General features: G+C 47.3%; 1 protein-coding gene across 2 annotated transcripts in view; it reads right to left on the reverse strand.

Annotated features, from left to right (window-relative positions):
- Positions 1–22,352, reverse strand: part of LOC149351622 ((Lyso)-N-acylphosphatidylethanolamine lipase-like) — a 69,612-nt gene that overhangs the window by 32,261 nt on the left and 14,999 nt on the right. The window contains exon 1 of one of the 2 annotated variants that reach the window (XM_089580938.1): positions 5,452–5,620. The exons of the other annotated variant lie outside the window; for it this stretch is intronic. Coding sequence (XP_089437064.1) covers positions 5,452–5,467 — 16 coding nt within the window. The 5' untranslated portion in view covers positions 5,468–5,620. Of the gene's footprint in view, positions 1–5,451; positions 5,621–22,352 lie in introns of those variants that run through there. 2 annotated transcript variants of the gene reach the window in all.

A 22,352-nucleotide genomic window follows, 5' to 3' on the forward strand; every position in this document is an offset into this window, starting at 1 on the left:
AAGGCCAGCTGCCATTTTGAACTGCAATAGCATTAAAGCTTGTCGTGTTTGTTTCTTCCTTTCGTCTCCGTCTTGTCGCGCTTTGAAAACAATCATGAGCATTAAAGCTGACAATGTTGTTGCTGTGCTTTGTTGCTCATTGCTTAATTTACACCCCAAGTTACAAGGAACAAGGGGACACATATGCGGCTCGAAACGGGATGCTCTTTCAAGCACTTTTGCTCACTATGCACTTTTGATCACTGTGCATGATGTAAGAAATAGGCACATACAATAACCCTGTGTATAAAAGCATAGCCATTATGTACAGCCGGCTAAATCTTTATCTAGCGTGCGTGACGGCCGCTAATTCTGCGCTTTGCGACGAAGAAAACTTGCGGTAAGCTCAATATTAAGCACGGGCTTAGTAAACCTGTGCTTAAATTTGATATTTCCGCCAGTTTTCTTCGTCATAAGCTGCAGGAGCACGGAAAACGCGGCCGTCACGCACGCCAGCTAAAGATTTGGCTGGCTGTACGCGTTGCATACATGCCCGACTAAATACGTGAACATTCATACATGTTTCACCACACATTAAAACAGCAAATATAACTATTTTTTTTCCTTTCGGACATCCACCGCGGCGCCAAAAGCCATCTCATGCAAAAAAAAAAAGAGGAAAACGACAATGGGGAAGAGCAGGCAGAGGGCGGTCAAGCGAGCAGCTGGGCGCCGCTGTGCTGCGAACACAGAAAAAAAAATCCACGGCTAGAAACGATAACGCAAGAGCGCGGCGGCCAAATATATTTGGGACCGGACGACGGCTTGCTTTATATGTATATCGGTGTGCTTTGTCTGTGATTGCTTACCGGCAGTTGTTCGGGTCTTTGCAAAAAGCTGAAGGGACCAAGAATCAAAGCCAACTGTAGTCGACGATTTCATTTACTGAGGTACGGTTCAATGTCCCAGTCTGCTTGACAACATTACGTCGTGTGTAATACTGGAGGCATTCCCCTCCACGCGCGTCTGCTGTCCCAGCTGTTGTGCTTTGCCGTGGCGGCAACCGGCGCGGATACCGTCAACAATTTAGACGAATGCGCGAGTGTGTCTTCGTTAATATATTTGCCACAGCGCTAGAACATGCCTGCAGAGAAGCAGTACCCACCCTGTGTCCATGTTCTTGTTTCCGTTTTCTACCGCTTCAACCGGCTGGAGAACTTTGCGTGATTGCTCTTCTATTCAGTTGGTTGCCACTTCGTACCCACTGATCAATGTATACATAGCTGAGACGAAGTGTACAAGTAAAAAATAAAAGCGAGGAGCAAGCACACGTGTCCCGCAAGTGTTGTCGAAAAGAAGGTGTGCTTAGGACTATTTAGGGCCGGGCCGAGCGAGCGAACATTTTCCCCGTTTGTGTGCGTCAGTTCATTAGGGTGGCGGCAGGCGGAAGGAAATATGTGTCGTCCAAGCACGACGAGATCGTGGATTTCCTTTTAAATATTCGCATCTCCATACCCTTCTGTTTTTCGTGATACCGACAGTAATGACCGCTATCGGGGAAGGCGACAGCAAAAAAAGAAGAAAAAAGGCACGTTCTGCACCAAACGAGACGCACGTGCGTGCGACAAAGGAACACACGGGTCACTAGCATATCAGTTCCAAGCTGCCGTTCTGTGCGTGCTCGAGCCCTCAGGGGTGTTTATATAGGTAACAGGGTAAACTGGTCGAACTGTGCGTGAGTGCGTGCGCGTGTGTGTATGTGTGTGTGTGTGTGTATGTGTGTGTGTGTGTGTGTGTGTGCGTGTCTATATATACCGGGTGTCCCAGCTAAATGTAACCAACCTTTTAAAAAGACGAAGTGTCCTAGCCCAGTGAAACCAACTAAAGGTTGTTCAGAGTCGCATGGCCTAGTCTCGAGTATTTTTTTCATTCTTCAAAGTTAATTAGTTAAGCTTAATTAGCTAACTTTTAATTATCAACTTCAGGAAAAAAGTGTCAATGAGAATGTTTTAGATCGCCTCGAAAAACCGCTAGTACTGCTGTTTCCATCACGGTACAATTTACGTAGCTTCATTTATCGGCCTTAAAAGGAAGTTATCACGTGACCAGCTGCTCGCTCGCATCTCTGCCCCAATGTGCACCCAAAGTCTCATCGAGGAGAGGAGTTCAGGAAAACAGGATTTCGTTCTCTATGGTGCATCTTGGGACGTTGAAGTGGCACGGTTGTCACGTGGAAGCTTTTTTTTATTGTCCGAATTACGGTTAAAGGCCGGCAAAAAAAACTACGTAAATAGTACGTTGCTGCAAATGTTCCAGTCAGCTGTTTTTCAAAGCGATCTACACGTTTTTCATTGGCACTTTGTTCATCAAGTCAATAATTACAAAGTTAGCTAATTAAGCTTAACTAATTAACTTTGAAAAACGACAAAATACTGCAGACTAGGTCACGCGACTCTAAAGAACCCTCAGTTGGTTTCAGGCGGCTATATATATATATATATATATATATATATATATATATATATATATATATATATATATATATCACAAGGACTAATCACAAAAAAAGTAGCATAGGTAAAAAGCGTAGAAACGAAAGAACCGTACATAATGATTCATTCTTCGCCCCGCAGCCGCTCAATAGCTGCATCCACTGTGAGCATGAGTTTTCTGCTCGCAATCAAAGATTTCACGTTTAAAGAGCCGCGCCGATCTAAGAAAATGGACAAGATCACCGGCAGACTTCAAGGTCAGCGCCAACAGCAACTGATAACTGCTTCTCGTCCCACCATTGTGTTGGCAAGGTGTGTCATTGCCAAGAAGCCGTGCAATGGCGTAATTTGCCGGCACGCACAAACCCCGCCCCCTGAATAGCTGCCCAGAGTGCCGCTGGCCGTGCGCCGGTTGCGCAGTCGGAGTTCCGCGCATGACCGTGGTGCAATAGCATGCCTCAAGGGCGCCTGCACGCCCCGTCACCAAGCGCTTCCCCTTTAACGGCTCTTAGACCGCCCTCCGTGCGCTCTCGATTGACTGAACAATCGCTTTCACCTGATGCCGTCCGCGCTAGGCTGTACTGAGAGCTAATGATCAAATTGCATCGCTTCCTGTCCGTGTGCGGAATAACCAGCGGTTTCTGCCACAGCCCATTTAGAAGACTCCAAACCGTGCATTATGCATGACTTCCGTCTGTCTCTCAACAGCAACTCACCTGAACCATCCCTGTTGCCAGACTCGGGGTGTTTCACCTAAGACTTTGCAGAATTTTTAAAAAAAGGGGGGGGGAGGGGGGGGTTGAATTAGAACAGAGCTTTTTCGGCATAGCATTGTCAGCGGTGTAGTACATAAGAATAGAGCTAAGCTGCGCTAACTAGCAGGCTGCTGAACTAATATTTAATACTTAACTTTTTAACTATAACTGTTAGGCTCCTTAATTATTGAGGCCTGTAGCCCACCGTAATTAATATCCGTATCAGTTCTTAGCCCCTCGAAAACGCGGTTTTTCTCGGAGCTGTGGCCCAACAAATTGTGGCTAGATCGCGCCAGAATACGTACATGCGCTTTCGAGAAGCTTGCAGGCAAAGCAACCTCTCCAGCGCACGTAACTCGCCAAAATAGCCAAAATTTGTTGGACCACAGCGCCAGGGGTAACCGCATTTTCGGAATTTTAAAAACTGATATCAATATACTTAGGGTGGGCTACACGCCTCTGAGTAATTATGTAGCCTAACAGAAGTAGTTAAAAAGTTGACTATTTACTATTAGTTAGTACGTCTTAGCTGTAATCTGATGTACACACCGCTGGCAATGCTGCGCCGAAAAAAGCGCACTTCCAACTTAAAAAGCCTATTTTTAAAAATTGTGTAAAGTCTTAGGTGAAACACCCTGTATATAGCATTAACGAACCAGCCGATAAAAAGCCGATATGCGCAAATGTACTACGGTAATCGTTTTTGCGGAACGATTTCACAAACAAAACTGAATGGACTTCAGCTGCCACCTTCAGCAGCACGTTCAGCTGCCACCTAGTGCCAAGAAATTGCCATACAGATCATGCACTCATGTAGATGGCATGGAGTTGTGGCGTTAAACACTGTGATGTAAGACAAGCAGATGGGATGTTGTGGCAGCGAAATGAAATGCCAAATAAAGTACCCCGGCCCGCACCACAGAGTTTTATAGCGGGCAGAGAGTACAACGACAGCTGCAACGCAATACAGCTCTCTTAGCGAAGTCTTTAGTTTTTGTTTACGGTAGTCAGGCCATTTTTGAGTCTCTGCTTCTGCCAGTCTGTTATCGCCCCACCATATGCATGCTAGTTCAGCTAGACCTAGGCTGCGAGAGACGTTGCTGTGAAGAACTCCGGTTTTTGGTCTCCTCTAGCTCTTTAACGCGTCCCAGTATTTCAGCCGGTACACGAGCTTTCTGCACTGCGTTCTCGTCAAAATACAGCCGTTGTGTTGCCAGGTGTATAGCCTCTTGCTCACAGCAAAACAGCCGCCGAGCCAGAGCTACCTACAGCATTTTTTTTTTCTTTTTCATCTCGTAAGTGTATTAGCGCATGAATATAATATATCGCTTCAGTTGTGATCACATTGCTGAAGCTTTCGGTAAACAGTCATCACTTTTCTCACCAAATAAAAATCTTATTTGGGAGTAAGGCAAATAGGCGTAGTATCAGACCAAAGTAAAGCTGCGTTTCGTGAATCACGTGTTAGATAACACACCGAGCATCGGATAACAACGAAGCACGCTTAACCAGTGGTCAGGTGCGTAAGCGTGAATCATTTGCCATTCTGTCTGCTGCAACCACGGCGACGCGAAACCTCCATTTTAACTCGAGCGCGGCGCACCGAGCGAAGTCATTCGACCTGCAAGTCGTGGCGCTACCATTCGAAAATTGCTTCTCCATAATGAGATCCGGAATGCGATACAAGAAGAAACGAAGTCAGTTAATATGCTGCCGTTAGCACGAAGACGTTAAGCATGTCATCTCCATTAGGACGGATTTATGTGCAAATCCGGCAGGACGTAGTGATAAAAGAGGCGGTATGCAGAGACAACAGACTGTAGAACAGGTGCTGTCCTGCCTAGCCCAGTTCTTCTGTGCAGAACTAGTCACCCGGTAGCCGTTCTCTTTTCTATTGCGCCAATAAAGGCAGCGACTGTAAACGTTGCTAGAAACTGACGGCAACCGTCTAATATGCTCTGCGCCCCCCCCCCCCCCCCCCAAAAAAAAGAAAAAAAAATCCGGCGGCAGGCAGGAATAGTTTGCTCAACAAAGCACGCGGACCAGAGTCCGCTGTCGATTCTCTTATTTGTCATCTTACCCAAAAAAAAAAAAAGGAACAAATCCCAGTCCACAAAGATCAACAACCGATGCTGGAACACGACACAGACGCGTGCAGAGCAACAGCGCGGAGATTTCGCAAGCAGCGTCGTCGAGAGCATGCACAACGAGAAATGTGTACGAACCGAGAGTCAGCGCCATCGACCACTCATTTAGCAGACGATGGCCGTCCGGCACAGGCGGGGATCGCCGGCACGCGACACGATGCGTCACTCGCGGCGGGTATCCGTTGAGCACCTGAGAGGCACGCAAACACACCAACACAGCGACGCTGTCTCCGGGCCATTGGCTAATGGCACGTGTGCAGCTGCCAGCGCCGCCGCACTTTCCCCGTACGCACCGCGGGCTGGGCCGCCGCCAAGGTTGAAACATGACGTCGGCCGCGCGACAAGAGCTCGCCGGAAGGGTCACTGCGCACGCCCCGCAGATGGGAGGCATCTGCCGCGGCGCGCGCTGCTTCCTCTCACGGCCTGACAGTGGGCTGCCGCGCAGCGAACGGACGACACACTGCGTTGTGCACGCAACTGACACTGGGGGAGGAGATAGTATGCAGCACGGGCTTAGCTCGACACGATAGCGGGAACGAGGCAACGAGCTTATCAACAGCCTCAAGTTCCTTTCGCATCACGCGATACATTACAGTGCTAGCTCGTCGTTTCCTCCATTGGTTGGTCTTAGTACAGCCCAAAGACGGATGGAGTAATGCATCCGTATTGCGCAGTAGCCAACTGCAGTGACGGAAGGTCAGTGTCACTGATAGTGGGAGCGTGTGCAAGAGTGAGTATACAACGCAATGCCGGCTGGCCGCCATGCGCAGATGTCCGGTTAGCAACAGTGTCTCCCCTAAATTCATCACGATCATCCCCGCCGCATTCGGCCGCACATCGCCCAGCCTGGTTGTCAGCGACTTCAACCTGGACCTGATGCAATCTGTAAGCCCCCTGCTATAACGCTTTCGGGCAATGCGAGGTAACTATAGAATGAAGAATAAAGAACTCATCGCCGACAGCTCGTCCAAGAAGCAAAGCGAACATCATCACGCTCTTTCATGGTGAAAATATCGTCAAATAAATATTGTAACGTAACGTTACAAAGAAGTCTCCTGTTCTTCCTCATCTTCTAAGGAAGGCATGCGTCAATATGCATAACGACTGCAGAGGCATCAGCTAGCGTTGCCCTTTGCCGCATGAGTGGTGCGGGTGATTTTTTTTTTTTTTCAGCGCTTCAAGAGTCTCTGTGAAGTGTTTACTGTATTGATAGATGTTCCTGCATGTGGGCTACAGATAAAAGCTCGGTGGTGACTCTGTCAGCTTTGGCAAGAGCCTATCTCAAGCTGCGTGGTACATTATTTTTTTGTGCGACCTTTGCAACAAAAGAAAATACTGCTATTGTGGGATAAGTATCCTAGTTATGCGTTGTACAACTCTTTAAAATTAGCGTCTAGGCTAAATTTAAAATTAACATATGAACAACTGTTCCCTAGATTATGTTCACAGATCACTAAGAGCATTTTTCTTTCTTTTCTTTTCGATCCGCTTCTGAGAGACGCATGATCACTAGCGAGACGCACTAGCACTAGCGAGACGCATGATCAGCCGCTTATTTAAGATTCGTGCACGATTGCTAGAAGAAAGTGGCAGGGTTTAAACGTAGCTAAACCAAGTAGACACGTGAAAGCATGGGTTAGCCTGGTTGGCTCATGGTTTCGCCTTGCTGGGTCGTCGGCATATATGGCGACGATATTGCACTCAGGTTAAGCTCTGGTCGAGGTTAAGCTGATCTTATTTGTTCGCGCCGTAGATGGAAGTTGATGAAGACGACTATGTGCAATGCACAGCGCAAGAGTGTGTTGCAGTTTAGCTCCAGGCGTAATCGACTGCAGTGATATCATATGTAGTGCCCACAATAAAGAAAAATAAAATATATCATATGTAGTGCCCTCGTGCAGTGGCTAGCCGAGCTGATCTGTTCGCGCCGCCGCGGGTTCGAAACCCAGTCGCGGCAATATTTGTTTTGTTTCTGCATGGGCTGTTGCTATGCAAGGTTTTGCCAAGGTCACTTTGAAGGTCAAGCTTCACACAACTAGATGAGCCGGTTAGACGTCGTGCTTTCGCACTAAAAAATGCTCCGTTCACCGTCGAAAGCACGTTCAGCGCATGACTGCGTACAGCGCACGGCTTCGTCGCCCTTTATGCGAAAAAAAAAGAAAAAAAAGAGCGGACTACTTATTGCGCTAGAACACTGTTTTTCCTCAACAATAGATTTCCACGAACACGGTAAACACTTCGGCTGGGTGCCGCATATATATTACTGACACGCACAGAATACGAAGGCCGCGGCCACAGGACGCACGGAAGGTGAAACTCGAGGAAAAAATGCTATACTGGCAATTTTGGCCTTCTTACCGCTCGTTTACGTGTGAGCTCCGTCATTAATGGACAGCTGTACTGTTTTCATTATTTCATTCGTTTTTCCTGTTGTGTTCACCTTCATTTCGTGAAAATCCTCTCCATATTTTGACGCTCTGAAGAGCCGCGGGAAATATCTGGCGAAGCTTTTTTTTCAGGACGCATAATAACAAATGGCCTGTGCACAGCTGCCCCATGGGGATGCGACTATTGCGCCGAGCCACGCTGTGGCGGCTGCTACCATCTGTTGATAGCGACTGGTGGAAGCATTAGAAAGCTGCCATAGTTGCTGGCTGTGTGTGGCGTTTTCTTCTGTGAAAAATGGGCTTACTGTTGCCTTACTGATAGCCCTTACTGGCAGCGTTGCTGATAGTCCAGCTATTCGTCCGAGTGTAGTACCTGTGACGAAAGCATTCCTACACCCAAACACCCTCGCTAAGCCGAGCAAACGGTTAACACAGCATCAGCATCGTCATCACCCAACGCCCACTGCAGGGTAAAGGCCACTCCCATGTCTCTCCAAATAACGCTGTCCTTTGCCAGCTGCGGCCACCGTACCCCACAAACTTCTTAATCTCACCCGCCCACCTAACTTTCTGCCGCCCCCTGCTACGCTTGCCTTCTCTTGGAATCCACTCAGTTACCCTTAAGGGCGCGGTTATCTTGCCTTCGCATTACTTGCCCTGCCCAAGCCCATTTCTTCCTCTTGGTTTCGACTAGGTTTCGACTGGAAAGTTTGGGCGTGATTTCAGTTCTGTTTAGACTCTGCGTGCTTTGATGCGCGTTGTAACGGGAGTCTTTTTTTAGACAAACATCAACTAAACGAATCATATTTGCTAGCGCTTAGTTAACACACGGGACAAGAACACAAATACACTGGACAGACGCTGTGTTCTTGTCCCGTGTGTTCACTAAGCGCTAGCAAGTATGATTCCAAACGCTTTCCAACTAGCCCAAGTTTCCGCCTTAATAAATCAACTAAACGAAATCAAAGATAAGGGGTGTTTGTTTTTTTCTGAAGACTTTCGCGACAAAAAAAAATACGCAATTTGCACCAACTATGAAGCATTCCGTATGTAATTAGGGCTTGCGCAACGCATAACTAACAAAGTTGCCGTGTTTTGTATCAAGCCATACTTTGTGTGTCTGTTCTTTTTTTTTCATTTGGAATGTTAAAAGCGGGCGCGATACACCGCATACAAAGCAACTGACGCGCCCCTAGTCTCTGTTTCATACATCAGGTATAACGCTGTCAGGCTTAGCGCTCTTGTTTGCGCTGCCTACACCCACGACCAAAAAGTAGTGCGTTCCTTGTGGTGAGCGACAAATAGCCTAATAGAGTAAATTGCTGTACTAATAGGTTCATAATGCACAGATGGTGGAACCAGCGAAACAGACGCAGGGCAAGAACAAAGGGGCACACGAACAACACCGCTGGACTTACAACTCCAAATATTTGCAACGGATATTTACAACAAATAGCAAATGCTTTGCCTGCAGGCTTATTACATGATACATTTGTCATGGGCTCGATTAAATACCTTGTTATTGCTGACGACACGCTGTCGCTTTCTCGTGCCTTTACACCGGACGGTCACAAAACAAGCGCGGAGTAACACGCCTCCCTTTATTTTTTCGTGCTGACTACATCCGTATACCTTTCGCAGCGTTGCACCTGATGCATGAAACGGAATGTAAGTATACGCTCGCGAGAGGGATCCGGATGAGCCGGCCGTTCATCGCGTGCTTCGCTGTCACATGGTGGTATTGTCTTTCTAGGCGTTCGTGTAATGACGTAAGCTAGATCCGTCGCTTCGATGCATCTGTTGCTGCCTGGTTAAGTGTTCAAACCCTTGTGAAAACAACCGGTAACGTGATTTTGTTTCTTCCCTGACCGACGGGGAACACAATTGGGAACACACAGCCTGGTGCATTTCGCTTGAATTTGTCTTAGTTTTTTTTATTTCATTCTTTAATTTTATTCTAGCCGAAGTAATCGTCCTGCCATCTCATGCAGGCTTGAAACATAACTTTATTCCAGCTGATGAGAAGAAACAAACGTAACATACGCGTTATAACGGCCGGAAGGTCAGTAAAGCCTCCACAAAAATGATACTATTATAAGAACAGCAATGAACGAAGGATTAGCAGAAAGTATTTGAAGTAATCGCCGTGTCATCTCATGTTGTCCAGAAAATCCGGTGTCGGCGTTGTTGGCGTCAGCGTTGTGAACGAAAAATCACGAACATGACTCTGGCAGGTGGTGACCAGAGAGCAGCCCGGGAGGCAGGTGGGCCACCTAGGTCACGTGACCTTGTGGTGTCATCAGAACCTGCCCACCGGATAGTGGGCATACTGCCCAGCAAGGCAGTGGCAGTTAAATTAATGACTGGTCGCTCGGGAAGAGCAACCTGGGTCGCACAAGGCTGACCGCTGGGAACACCTGTCATCACGGGGCAGCGGCGAATCGTTTAACCGCTGCACCATTGTGCCAGGACGGGTATGAAGAGTCCCAGGGATGTATGAATGTAAAGTAGAGTGATGTTCTGTGTATATAGGAATTAATCACGTTATCGCGTCATACCATTAAGGCGGAGCTTAAGTGTCCGCTCCAGTTTTTGTTAACCGCTCTGTAAACGGTTTGCTTCTGCAGCAATGCACGTTTTATGGCCCTTTTCAAGACAGATTTGTAGGTCTTCACAGCGGAACAATTACGGTCCTGTTCGAACCACGTGGTACAGTTCCCAGCGATAGAACCGTGTTGCATGTGATGATGTGTGCCGGCTCGTTAAGATGGTTTTCATGACTTATTTTTAAGCTCTGTAAAAACATTTGGGCATCACCAATAATTATGCAGAATTTACTGGATGTCACGAGCTCGCATAGCGCATTTCATGCCTCGACGTTTTTGGGAAGTAGTTTCTCAAGAGTACAAGTGCATTACGGGGTACGCAAAACCGCCGATGCGATTCTTCGATACTCATTCCGAAGGAATATTTTGTGAATCACGGTGGTGGAGCCATATTTACTGGAGCGGTGAGCCGGTGTAGTAATTCTATGGTGGCTAAGCGATGTCGCGCCTAACGGCAGAACATCGCATCCAGTCGAGACGCGACACACCGTGCAGAGCAGAGGCGTTTATAAAGAACAAGTTACGTTTAAAAAAATTGAAAGAACGGCGAAGTCGATAGCTGAAATGATTAACTACAGCCAGTAAAGCGAACCCCGCGGAGCCCACTACTACTTCGTAGCTGCATGTTTTACTTCCGTCAGCGCGCGACATTTGGCAAGCATGGAGCAGCTGGTTCTCCCATACGGTTGTCCAGTCGTCAACGTGCTCACTTTTATACAGGGCCGCAGTTTTCTTTTTTTTTTTCCCCTATTGCCACCGCAGTAGTAGTCGTCGGCCGTCCGAACAAGAGGAAAATGACAGCCACGAAGCTCGGCCAGCGACTGATGAAAGGCGGCAACTGTTCTCCCGAGCGTACACACTTTCGAATGCGGCCGCTCGGTGCCGCCTCTGCAGGTGGTGCACAAGGCGTCTACAAAAACAAAAAAAAAATACTAATGTGTCCCACGGGTAAAGCCTATTTGGACAAGGCCGTCGAAAAGACTAAGAAGCCTTCGGAAAAGTGCTGACTCCTCCACGGCTTGCAAAAGCAAGACAGGTGCTAGCATTTGTGACACGTGCTATTCATGACGACGTCGTACAGCTACGGTACACTCATAGACCATGTTAGTAGAAACCAATGAGCCCTATACTATGTGTCATAGCATTATTACCGAGACGCCCGAGCAAGGGCCGTCGGCTAATGTTGGAGCGCAGACATCTGTACAGATGGCTGCACCGTATCACTCTCTTCTCGATAAGTTCACTCAGATAAGTTCACTATGTGATACTGACGTTCGCAATGTCTGAAAGAGTTTTTCAAATTTTGACCCATCAGCCACTACTCGCGTTTTTTTTTTCTCTTTTTACTTTAACCGAGTGGGTTGCTCCAACACTACTCGCCCATTCCAATTTCTTTCAATCTAGGTCCAAATTATGATCTGCGGCTTAGGTGGCGTCATATCAGCTTAAGCTGCACTACTGCAGGTGAAATGCAACGATTAGCTGATTTATTTGCACTAGATGAGAATACAGCATATTCCCAGATAAAAAGCTAAAGAAGCGAAGTTGCAGTGACGATTGTTCGAGGCCTGCGCGGGTTCCCCATCATCCGCGGGGCATGTTAGTGCAGTAACCATCGCACCAAAATCCGATGCGACTCGAGAACGAAGCGGCAGACGCCCTCAAGGAAGGCCCTCCAGCCAATGGAGCCGACTGATACTCATGACATCGTGGTAAATTCCTTCGCACCTGCTAGCGTTCTTTTCGTGGTAGCGTCAACAGTTTCGTTAATACAAGTAAGACTATCTCGGAATGCTGAGTGTGCAATATTGCCGTGTAGTACCTTTTATTTGCGTTTGATTTTTTTTTATCGGAATGCTGCCGAGTCAAGAGCCAGGCTTGCACATTCTCACAAGCGCGTACCGTGGACCCTGTCGTTCTTTGCACTATGCAGTACGTTTGAAGAGCCCTTCGGCAATGTGAGTGAGCGTTTGGTCATTATCAAGGAAGTCTATTTCCTACTGCCATCTTTGTTTTTGTTTTGAGCTGCACGATCTTCGCTACAGCCAGACTCTGCAGTTGTGTCTACAGATTTTTTTCTTTATCTACTTTCTACAATGTCTTTAGCCTGAGAATATGCGACTAAAGCTCCAAATGAAAAAGCAGCCAATGTCGCTAAGGTGCCGTGGTTATACGACCTTATCTATCTGATCTGCACCGAGAAAGGTATGACACATATAAACATGGAAAAGTGCTGCATGTGCTTTCCCATGCAAAATAAGAGTAAGTGCCTTCTCACTGTTTGCTGGCACTTACGTGAAAGCTACAGCCCAGATGATCGGATCAGCGGCCAAGCTATCATTACATGTCACGCACGCGAACCGTTTGTGACTCGGTGGCGGCCGTCACTTAAGCATTGATGATAGCCTAGCGAATGAAAGGCCATTATAATGCACAAAGGGCTTTGGAAATTCCGCTCTGATTTACTGGCGGCAGCTGCATAGTTCAGAGTCAATAAATTGTGTTAGAATGCAATTTAAGATGACTCCAGAAAAAAAAAGTAAATGACACATTCAATTACTTTACGACTTGAAGTGCGTAGGCACGCATATTCCCGTAGCAAAGACAAAAGCACCCAAAGAAAAATATTATTTTACGTACCGAATCTGCAACCGGGCTATGCGTTTCTGCCCCTCACCTCCGTCTAAATTTTTGCCGCTTCGGCCGGGAATCGAACCCGAGCTAACCAGGAGAACTCTGTCAACGCTGAGCCACCGCGGCTTGTGAAATAGACCGCCAATGATGGCTATAGCACTGCGAAAACTGATCCCAGGCGCAAGCCTCAGTAGGTTCTAGCCACTGCACCACGCGACATAATACCTCTAGTCACAGGCAGAATAGCGCCTTGCTCGTTCCGGGTCTTTTTACATGGAGAAAGGAAAGCTTTATTAAACTATTGCCGCACGCCTGTTCTTGTCCGCAAACAGGAAGCGAGGGAGTCTGTGTGTGTGTGTGTGAGAGAGAGTGTGTGTGAGAGTGAGAGAGAGTGTGTGTGTGTGAGAGAGAGAGTGTGTGTGTGTGTGTGAGAGAGTGTGTGTGTGTGTGTGAGAGAGAGAGAGTGTGTGTGTGAGAGAGAGAGAGTGTGTGTGTGAGAGAGAGTGTGTGTGTGAGAGAGAGTGTGTGTGTGTGTGCGAGAGAGTGTGTGTGAGAGAATGAGAGAGAGTGTGTGTGCGTGCGTGCGTGCGTGCGTGCGTGTGTGTGTGTGTGTGTGTGTGTGTGTGGGCGTGCGTGCGTGTGTGTGTGTGTGTGTGTGTGTGTGTGTGTGTGTGTGTGTGTGTGTGTGTGTGTGTGTGTGTGTGTGTCTGGGCTCGTGTAAGGATAGCATTTTAGCTAATGCAAGAACAAGCGATATGAGATACAACGCAGCTGCGTTGGAAATGCTGCAAATGAATTCTGGCACTATTGCTTTAAGGTGTCGCATGCTGCAGATTTGTGCGAACGCTACTTATCCCTCACGCTTTACTCGTCTCCCAGACGCGCGCTGTTTTCTGTAGTCTAAGCTGCTGCCGTGACTGGAATATATTTGACATTATGCCAGGTCTGGCCGTGTGGGACACCAAGGCCCATATGTCAGGATGATTGCAGGAAAGAAAAGGACGTGAGCTCCCTAGCCTTCTTCCTTGATGCAACACGTAATAGAGCCTTGGAAGAAGCCGTATGCTACAGTTTGATGCCTCGATAAAAGCGGCGGAGTGCACCTCGCCCAGAAAAGGCCACGCAAGGGGCTACGCTCCGTTTTCAAGGTTGCGCCCGAGGCGCTTCGACGCACACGACATCAGGGGCCTCACGCACGCGATGCCGTCGTGAGCGCGTCGACGTCAAATCTAAGCGCTCAAAGGGTACAGGGCACATCCCCGGCTATTCGCTCGCCACGCTGCCGTGAGCACGCCCGCCCCATACACGCCTCTTCATAAGCTTTACACACAAGCGAGCATGCATCCCTCTAACATGCTTAATTTATGACAAAGGAGACGTAATAAATGTCTGTACTGCTCGCAAAGCACAATGCCGCACGCCGTCGTCATTCGAGCGTGTTTTCGTCGTTACACCGCATGTTACGAGCATGTTGCGTGCGGCCATCGGAGAATTCTGCGACTTGGTATTGAGACGTTGCACGATCTTGTCTCTCCGCGCTGGCGCACGCCAAGTGTACGCCGCCGTATACCTTAGCGAGTTGAGAGGAAACTGGGAGGCATCGCCGCGATTCCAGGCATTTTCTGTGAGCTGGTGAGCGTACCCTTCGCAACGGCGAGCATTGCATCACGTACTGCGGCCAGCGTGTTTCAACGCTCGGCGAAACTCGCTTATTTCAAGGACATCAGCGGCGCTGCGACGCTGTTCTGACTTCCTGCTTCCCACGTGCAGCTGCATGCATTCTCTTTCATTCGTGTGTGGTACGTCTTCTGGGTTTTCTGATTACCTAGGCAAATTCCTGCTTCAAAAGTCCCTATATGTCGTCTTACTCGAGTACGAGGACAAGGTATTGTATGCGCGATGTGCGATGTTTTTACTAGACGTTCTTTGAATCTAAGGGGATCACATTCGATGTTAACATGTTCGGGAAATTGATTTCACTCTTGTACCGCGGCTGGTAAAAAAGTATTTTTCAAGGCGTTCGTTGATTCATGTAAACGCGAATGTTCATGGAGTCGAACAAATGGGATGACAAGCAAAGAGGTGGTACCTGAGCCTCGTTGCACTTCGCGAATCTTGATAAACCTTGAGCTCCTGGCGTTAATAATACGCTGTCAACAAACTGCATGCAGCCTAACTTCGCTCTTCATACGTGCTGGCAACAAAAATGCGGGTTTCGAGGAACCCGACGCCCGCTTCTGCGTTTCTGACTGGAGATCAGTGTGAACATTTTTTTTTTCTTGTCGACAACTAATTCTGCGGAAAAAAGAGATGAGATGAAAATACAGTCACGCCTCGTTAATATGGATACTTTGGTTCCTGAGCAAAAATATCCGTAACGCGAGTCGTCCGTAATAACGAATCATGAAGAAAAATAAAAAGGCATATTAAAAAGAAAACACTCCGCGATTATGGACTTGTTCTATGCGTAGTGGAGGGCAGTGAAGACGAAATCGGGCAATCTTAGAAGTTCCAGGTGCATTATTCGAGTAGCCTAGTGGTCTATGAGACACGTGATGGCGCCTTAGTGCTGTGCTGTAGTATCTCCGATTGCGACTGTTTACAACCCAAGAACTCTGTACTCTCTCGGCTGACAGCTGTTGAATGTGGTTATCAACGTAGCGCACACAAGGATTTTTTTTTTTTTTCGCAGCCGTTCATGCAATGCGGCAAATGCGCGTCGACCGGGCATGCTGCGACTGAAAATCATGATGACGTTCAGACGCAAAAAGGCTATTACTGGGGCATTTGAACTTTCACACTGCCTTTCGGTGGTGTTCTGCACTCAAAATACTAGGCGCACAACACCTGGCAGAGGAACTCAGAAATTTTTCTCATCGGTGTCCATATTAACGGGGAAAAAATACATGAGCCCCAATGGGCTTCATACATTTCCACCCTGTCCATTGCCCGGACAGCGAGTTTCCATATTAACGAGCCGCAAATACATTGAAAAAGTTTGGTCCCCAGAAAAATTGTCCATAATTCGAGTCGTCCATACTAACGGGGGTCGTATTAACGGGGCACGACACACATAGGAGCAGCTGGCTAGAAGCCAAATGTAGGGAAATAATTTACCCTGAGCCACATCTCATTCTTTTGCCTTGAAAGTCATGTACTACAGAAAAGACGTACTTTGCTCGTCATTGGTGCGAGCTACGGTTATCTCGGTAACACAGACACACAACGCCTGAAAGTGTAGTGCACGCTGTATATCCCAACACCACTTTTTAGAATTCATTCTTTTTTGCTCCTATTCCAATGGTATACCTACCGCCTGTGACGCCCGAGCTGATAACTACAGCAAGCGATGCCTGTCGTAACTTTTGGTGTCAAAAGCAGGGCTGATCAATGAGCAATAAAATGACGCATAAGGAAAGAAGTCGTTACAAAGCACACCCTCTCCCACCCACCCGTTTCTCCCGGTTCACCTACCGAGCCAATCTCAGTTTCTCGCATGCGGTACGAATACTCAAGCCGCAATACAATGCTTCACGGCGCTTCACAGTTCTTCACGAAGAGCAGCAGAAGTTGTCGAAAAAAAATAAATATAGTGTGTGTTTAATAATTGCACATTAACAGCATCGTATTTGTAATTCTTCTGATCCCTGAGACAAAAGGAAAATATCCGCACGGGGTGGGATGGGAGAGGGACGGCACAAAACGGTATTTCGAAGGAAAGACGGATTCGTGACTGGCCGGTGCTCATGGGCTGGCTAAGATTAGTTGTGAAACGACATCGGTGCAGTAACGATCGCGTACCGTCGTTAATCGCACGCGAGAACAGCTCTGCCAATTCCTCGCATGATTTCCAGTCAGTAACCTGGCCATGCGGCACCGATGGTGGCAAAGCTGTCGCAGTATCACGCGGGCCATTGATGCGTGGCGCGGCCCTCCCACGGAAGTTGGGGATCCCATCGGAGAAGCTTTGAGTTCCGCGTAATGTTCGGCCTGGAGGAAGCAATTAGCACGCAGGAACAGCCGCGGCATCCGTCTTTCATTCCAAGGGCTACGACGGATGTATACGGAATCTTTCAACGGAAGAGCGCTGCACTGGGCTTCATCGAGTAAGGGCAGCACGTCAACAACATTCACGGATTCCCAGAAATTAACGGCCCATTAAGGGAACGAATGAATGATTTGAAGGACAAGTGGCCAGGCGCAATTCTAAACAACGACACAAACTTGATGCTAGCCGCCGCGGTGGCTCAGTGGTTATGGTGCTGGCTGCTGACCCGAAAAACGCGGGTTCGATCCCGGACGCGGCGGTTGAATTTCGATGGAAGCGAAATTTTAGAGGCCCGTGTACTATGCGATGGCTGTGCACGTTAAAGAACCCCAGGTGGTCGAAATTTCCGGAGCCCTTCACTACGGCGTTCCTAATAGCCTGAGTCGCTTTGGAACGTTAAACACCTTAACCCAAACCACCAAACAAACTTTGTGCTCGGAATGATAGATGACCATCAATCTTAAAAAGACTGTTGCAATGACTATTACAAGCAAAAAAAATCCCTTGAACTTCACTCATAGCATTAACAGCCCCTGTTTATCTGTCGTATCCAGTTACAAGTACTTCGAGGTAATAATTACGTCAGATCTCCAGTGAAACGAGCATGTAACAATATTTACAATAAAGAAAAGAAGAAACTTTGGCTTTAAGGCGAACATTAGGAAACGCTTCACACGAAATTAAAATCTAGGCATACAAAGCATTTATCCAACCAATTCTAGAGTATGCCGCGTTTGTCTGGGAACCACACACACGCACAAACTAACGTCACTTAAGTCCAAAAAATAATGAGCTAGGTTCATCTTTAGCTCATACAGCTGGCGCACATCCCTATAATCTCTTCTAGAAGCTGCAGAACTCAAAAATCTCTCATCAAGGCGTTATCGGGACAGACTGAAATGTTTCTATCTACTCTGCAACCGTCATTTAGGAATAGACAAAACATCATACATTCTACCGGTTAACCACCGGTGCACACGCTCGTATCACACTAAAAAGGTTAGAAATTAAGCAAACAAGGGAAGGGGAATGAGGGGCTCGTTATAAATATGACAGAAGCCAACAGCCACAGAAACCAAGGGGCACAGGGGATTTTTTTTAATTTATTTATTTAATTTGTGGTGTTGATCAATTTAGGATATTACTGAATATGTCATCGCTTAATGCTAATTGATTAGAAAAGCAGAAGAAAAAACAACCACATGCCGCCGGTGGGATCCGAACCCACGACCTCCGAATTACGCGTCCGGTGCTCTACCTCTGAGCTACGGCGACGGCTGTCAAACCTTCTGCTTTCGGGGGTATTTATGTTTACAAGTAACCTAACCTTGAGAGTGTTCATCAGCGCCACCCACGTTCATAAGCGGCGGACGTGGAACGTCCTGAGTTACCGCAGGTGTGACGTGGAACGTCATCGAACGAAGAGGGTGGAAGCTGTGTGAGAACCCTCTTATGCTTCCTATGGCGTCAAGGCTGCCAGAACCGAGGCCCTCGCTTAGCAATTAAGCAAACAAGGGAAGGGGAATGAGGGGCTCGTTATAAATATGACAGAAGCCAACAGCCACAGAAACCAAGGGGCACAGGGGATTTTTTTTAAAATTTATTTATTTAATTTGTGGTGTTGATCAATTTAGGATATTACTGAATATGTTATCGCTTAATGCTAATTGATTAGAAAAGCAGAAGAAAAAACAACCACATGCCGCCGGTGGGATCCGAACCCACGGCCTCCGAATTACGCGTCCGGTGCGAGATTTTTTGTGCAGGACCAACTCATTTAAGAATTCCCTTTTCCCACGCATGGTTTCCGAATGAAACGCATTACCCGCCAACATTTTTGACTGCCCGTGGGTTTCATCATTCCTCTGCGCACTTGCCCATAAACCATGACTTCATATCCGGCATCTCCCTGCCGAATCATTTCGATGGGAACAGTTTTCTGTGTTGTTTATTTTGCAGTTTATTTTTGAGTGCCTGATATCTTGTTGGCTTTTTTTTTTACTGTGTTAAATGCCCACTCCTGCCTAAAGTCTGGTAACAAGGCTGGCAGTACTTGTAATATAAACAAATAAATGCCGGCGGTCATCGAAGTAAAAAAAGAAAGTCGCAGTCATACCGGAGATGCTGAGTATCCGCTCACCCTGGCCAATCCCCAGCCGCAGGTATGTGCCATTAAGCCTGAAGACATCATCATCATCATCACCTGTGTGGGGCTGTCAGTTAAGGCTGACAAGTGTAAATAAACTTTAAATACAGTACACGAAAAACAACCGGACGCCGTGAATACTGCTTTTTTTTTTACTTGTACTCTAGTAAATATAGACATTTTCACTGCTGCATCGCTTATGTGTAGCGTGGATTCGCGCGCAACGGTGTATTTTGAGGTTATATCTTGTTTTCGCCTTCAGCTGCAGCGGGGTGTAAGAAAGTGAGTCGTTTCGACCTCCCACGCTTTTCACCCAGGAAAACACAAGGCAATCCAAAAGCGACATAAACGTGTCTAAATAGGAATAAGAAGTGAACCCACCCACTGCCAATGCCGCGGACCCCATTACCGCACTTGGCACATGACTCGGCGATGTCATGTGAGGTATATACGACTCATGACATGCAGAGGTGGTTGTCGATCGCAGGAGGTCTCCGCTATGGTTCTGCAGCAGCTAGAGGCTGCATGCGTGTTACAGGGACCTCACAATTTTAACATGGACATCAGCATTACTTCACTCGCGACATGCTGCTCCATGCTCAACGCGGTTATCGCTGAAGATGTTATAGATAATATATGCCCTGTTAGCTAGAAATATCATTTCCATCATCCTCCCACAGTTCATGCAAACGCCCGACAAATACCCTTCCGACTATTTTCATTACCCTTAGCCTGCGCCAGCCACGACCCTCTGTTCTAGCAAATATCCTGATCTCACCTCTCTGCCCAGGTCTGACCGCCGCCTTTGTAAGTTATTCCGCGGCCACTAAGAGCCGATACTAAATAAACGTATCATATAGATGGTGGCGGTCAGGTACGATGTCAGATGGGCCAACTGAAGGAGCTGAATAGAGAGATTTAGTATAGTGGCGACGTAATAGCGCAGACGTATACCAGATTGCCGGAGGCCAGCTTCGCACGCGCAGTAGCACCGTTTGGCCCCGCGCCTGACACTGCGCATGCGTAAGTAATGCGGTATACGTCTACGCCAATGCGTCTCTGCTATGCTAAGTCTCTGTAATGTCCAAGCTATATCCATAAAACTTCCCGGGACTCCAACAAGTTACAAGAATAATTAGCGACACGAATTGTTATGCGTAGTGCTAAATTGCGGAAACCCACGTGTTTTTACAAGTGCAGCTCCGGATTTCTAAAGGCATGCAAAAATCCGCTCATGGTTTAGACGGTTATTTCCAAACAAGAAAAAAAGACTCCGGGTCTGGTTGTCGTCGTGTCTACATCACACATTTGATTCTTTATATGTGGTGTTTCATTAGGAGCATATCAGTTTCCTTGGTCTCTTTTTGAACTTTTGTTAACAGGGTGTCGAACCGGCATTTTTTCGGGTTCGGGTTCGGGTTCACGCCTTTCGGGTTCAGTTCCGGGTTCGGCTCCAGAGGTCCATTCCGTTCCGGTTCGAACCGGTTCGGCCCATCCCGAACCGGTTCAAACGGGTTCAAATGGGTTCAGGACAAAAAAAAAAATTCGAACGCAAATGAGTTTCCGTCAACCCTGCTATGCGTTTTCTTTTTTCTGGCACATCGGTATACAATATAAAAAAATCAAAGATTTGTTTACGAGAACATAAAACTTTGCTATTTAGTAAGGGTTCATGCTTAAGCAGCGCATACAGGACAAAAGGAAGACTGGAGGCGACACAGACGCTGACTAACATCTGGTTATTACATTCTCGGAAAAGTGTATGAAGGCGCAGGACACAGTGAACAATCCAAAAAACAGAAGAACAAAGATTAAAACTAAAAAACCATACTGCACATGCACATCATAGTCGAGTCATGACATCTTTTTCAACGAAATGCGAAGACTATATTTTATAGTAGACAGCACTCCGCTATCGCTATCTCCGGGACCTCACACAGTTGCCAAGACAGCCTGATTTCAAGGGCGTCCGCAGAACTTTTCCCAGGGGGGGGGGGGGGGGGGGGGGTGCAGTGCATATGTAGGGAGTTGGTCGAGGCCTATATGATCAGGAAGGAAGCAGATGAGTGCGTTGCTTCACCATTTATCAATTTGGTCGATAAGGAGTAAGGCTTTCAATTGTGTGGGGTCCAGGAGATAGGGGAGTGCCGTCACTATGGAAGATGGTCTTCGAATTTCGTTGAAAAAGACGTCATGACTGGGCTGTGATGTGCATGCGCAGTATGGTTTTTAAGTTCTAACCTCTGTTCTTCTGTTTTTGGGGTTGTTCCTTGAGTCCTGCGCCTTTATATACTTTTCCCAGAATAAAATAACCAGCTGTTAGTCAGCGCTCGTGTCGTCTCCCGTCTTCATTTTGTCGTGTTTACTGCGTTACTTAAGCATGAAAAAATTGTTTAATGCGAGATGTTCTCACTTTACCCATTTTGCTCATTGTCCGCAGCAAAGACGGATTTACGGCAAGGGCCACAAAATGAAATGAACTCTAAATTAATAAAAATCGGCTATGTATGCGCTATAATCCACCTTATGAGGTGTAAGGCGAAAAGCCGCTGGATTTTTCATCTACAAGACCCTCCTGCTTGAGCAGTTTGGGAGACCCCGTAGCTAGAGTAATAGGTCTCCCTGAAGCTTTCGTCAGTTGGGACTTTCTCGTACGCAGTGTACTTACGGGACCCCAAAACTGCCGCCGCACGCGCCCTCTACGTTCCCGCGCACTGCTGAGAAACGAAACTGTCATGTATTGGCACCCTGAAACCGACTTTCCAGTGCCCCCCTCCTTTACTACACGGTAAGAAAATGTGCGAGAATCCCTCCACTGCCCATCCCCCTCCCAACGAGAGCCTCGTGGGAGCACTGGCTCTCCCTAGCATCCAGAACTTTCCAAACATATTTTATTTAAATCACCTATTCGACATCGCCTTTGTGACTCACGTAATATATCCCGAACCCCCTATAGCTCAGTATCTTCAAAAAGTCAGCTAATCGTGGCTTCTCTCTATAGTATAGTAAGAAATTACGACATTGACTTATTATGATGACGTCAACCTTCTCTCTTCTGATAAAAATAGTATCATAAAAAACAAACGCTTGGATGGGTTGAGAACGCTTCGTTTTTGCACGGACACAAATTGTCAACAGCCCCTCCGCGGTGGCTCAGT

This window comes from Amblyomma mixtum, chromosome 3 (assembly GCF_055824585.1).
Source record: "Amblyomma mixtum isolate Tamu chromosome 3, ASM5582458v1, whole genome shotgun sequence".
NCBI classification, from domain to species: domain Eukaryota; kingdom Metazoa; phylum Arthropoda; class Arachnida; order Ixodida; family Ixodidae; genus Amblyomma; species Amblyomma mixtum.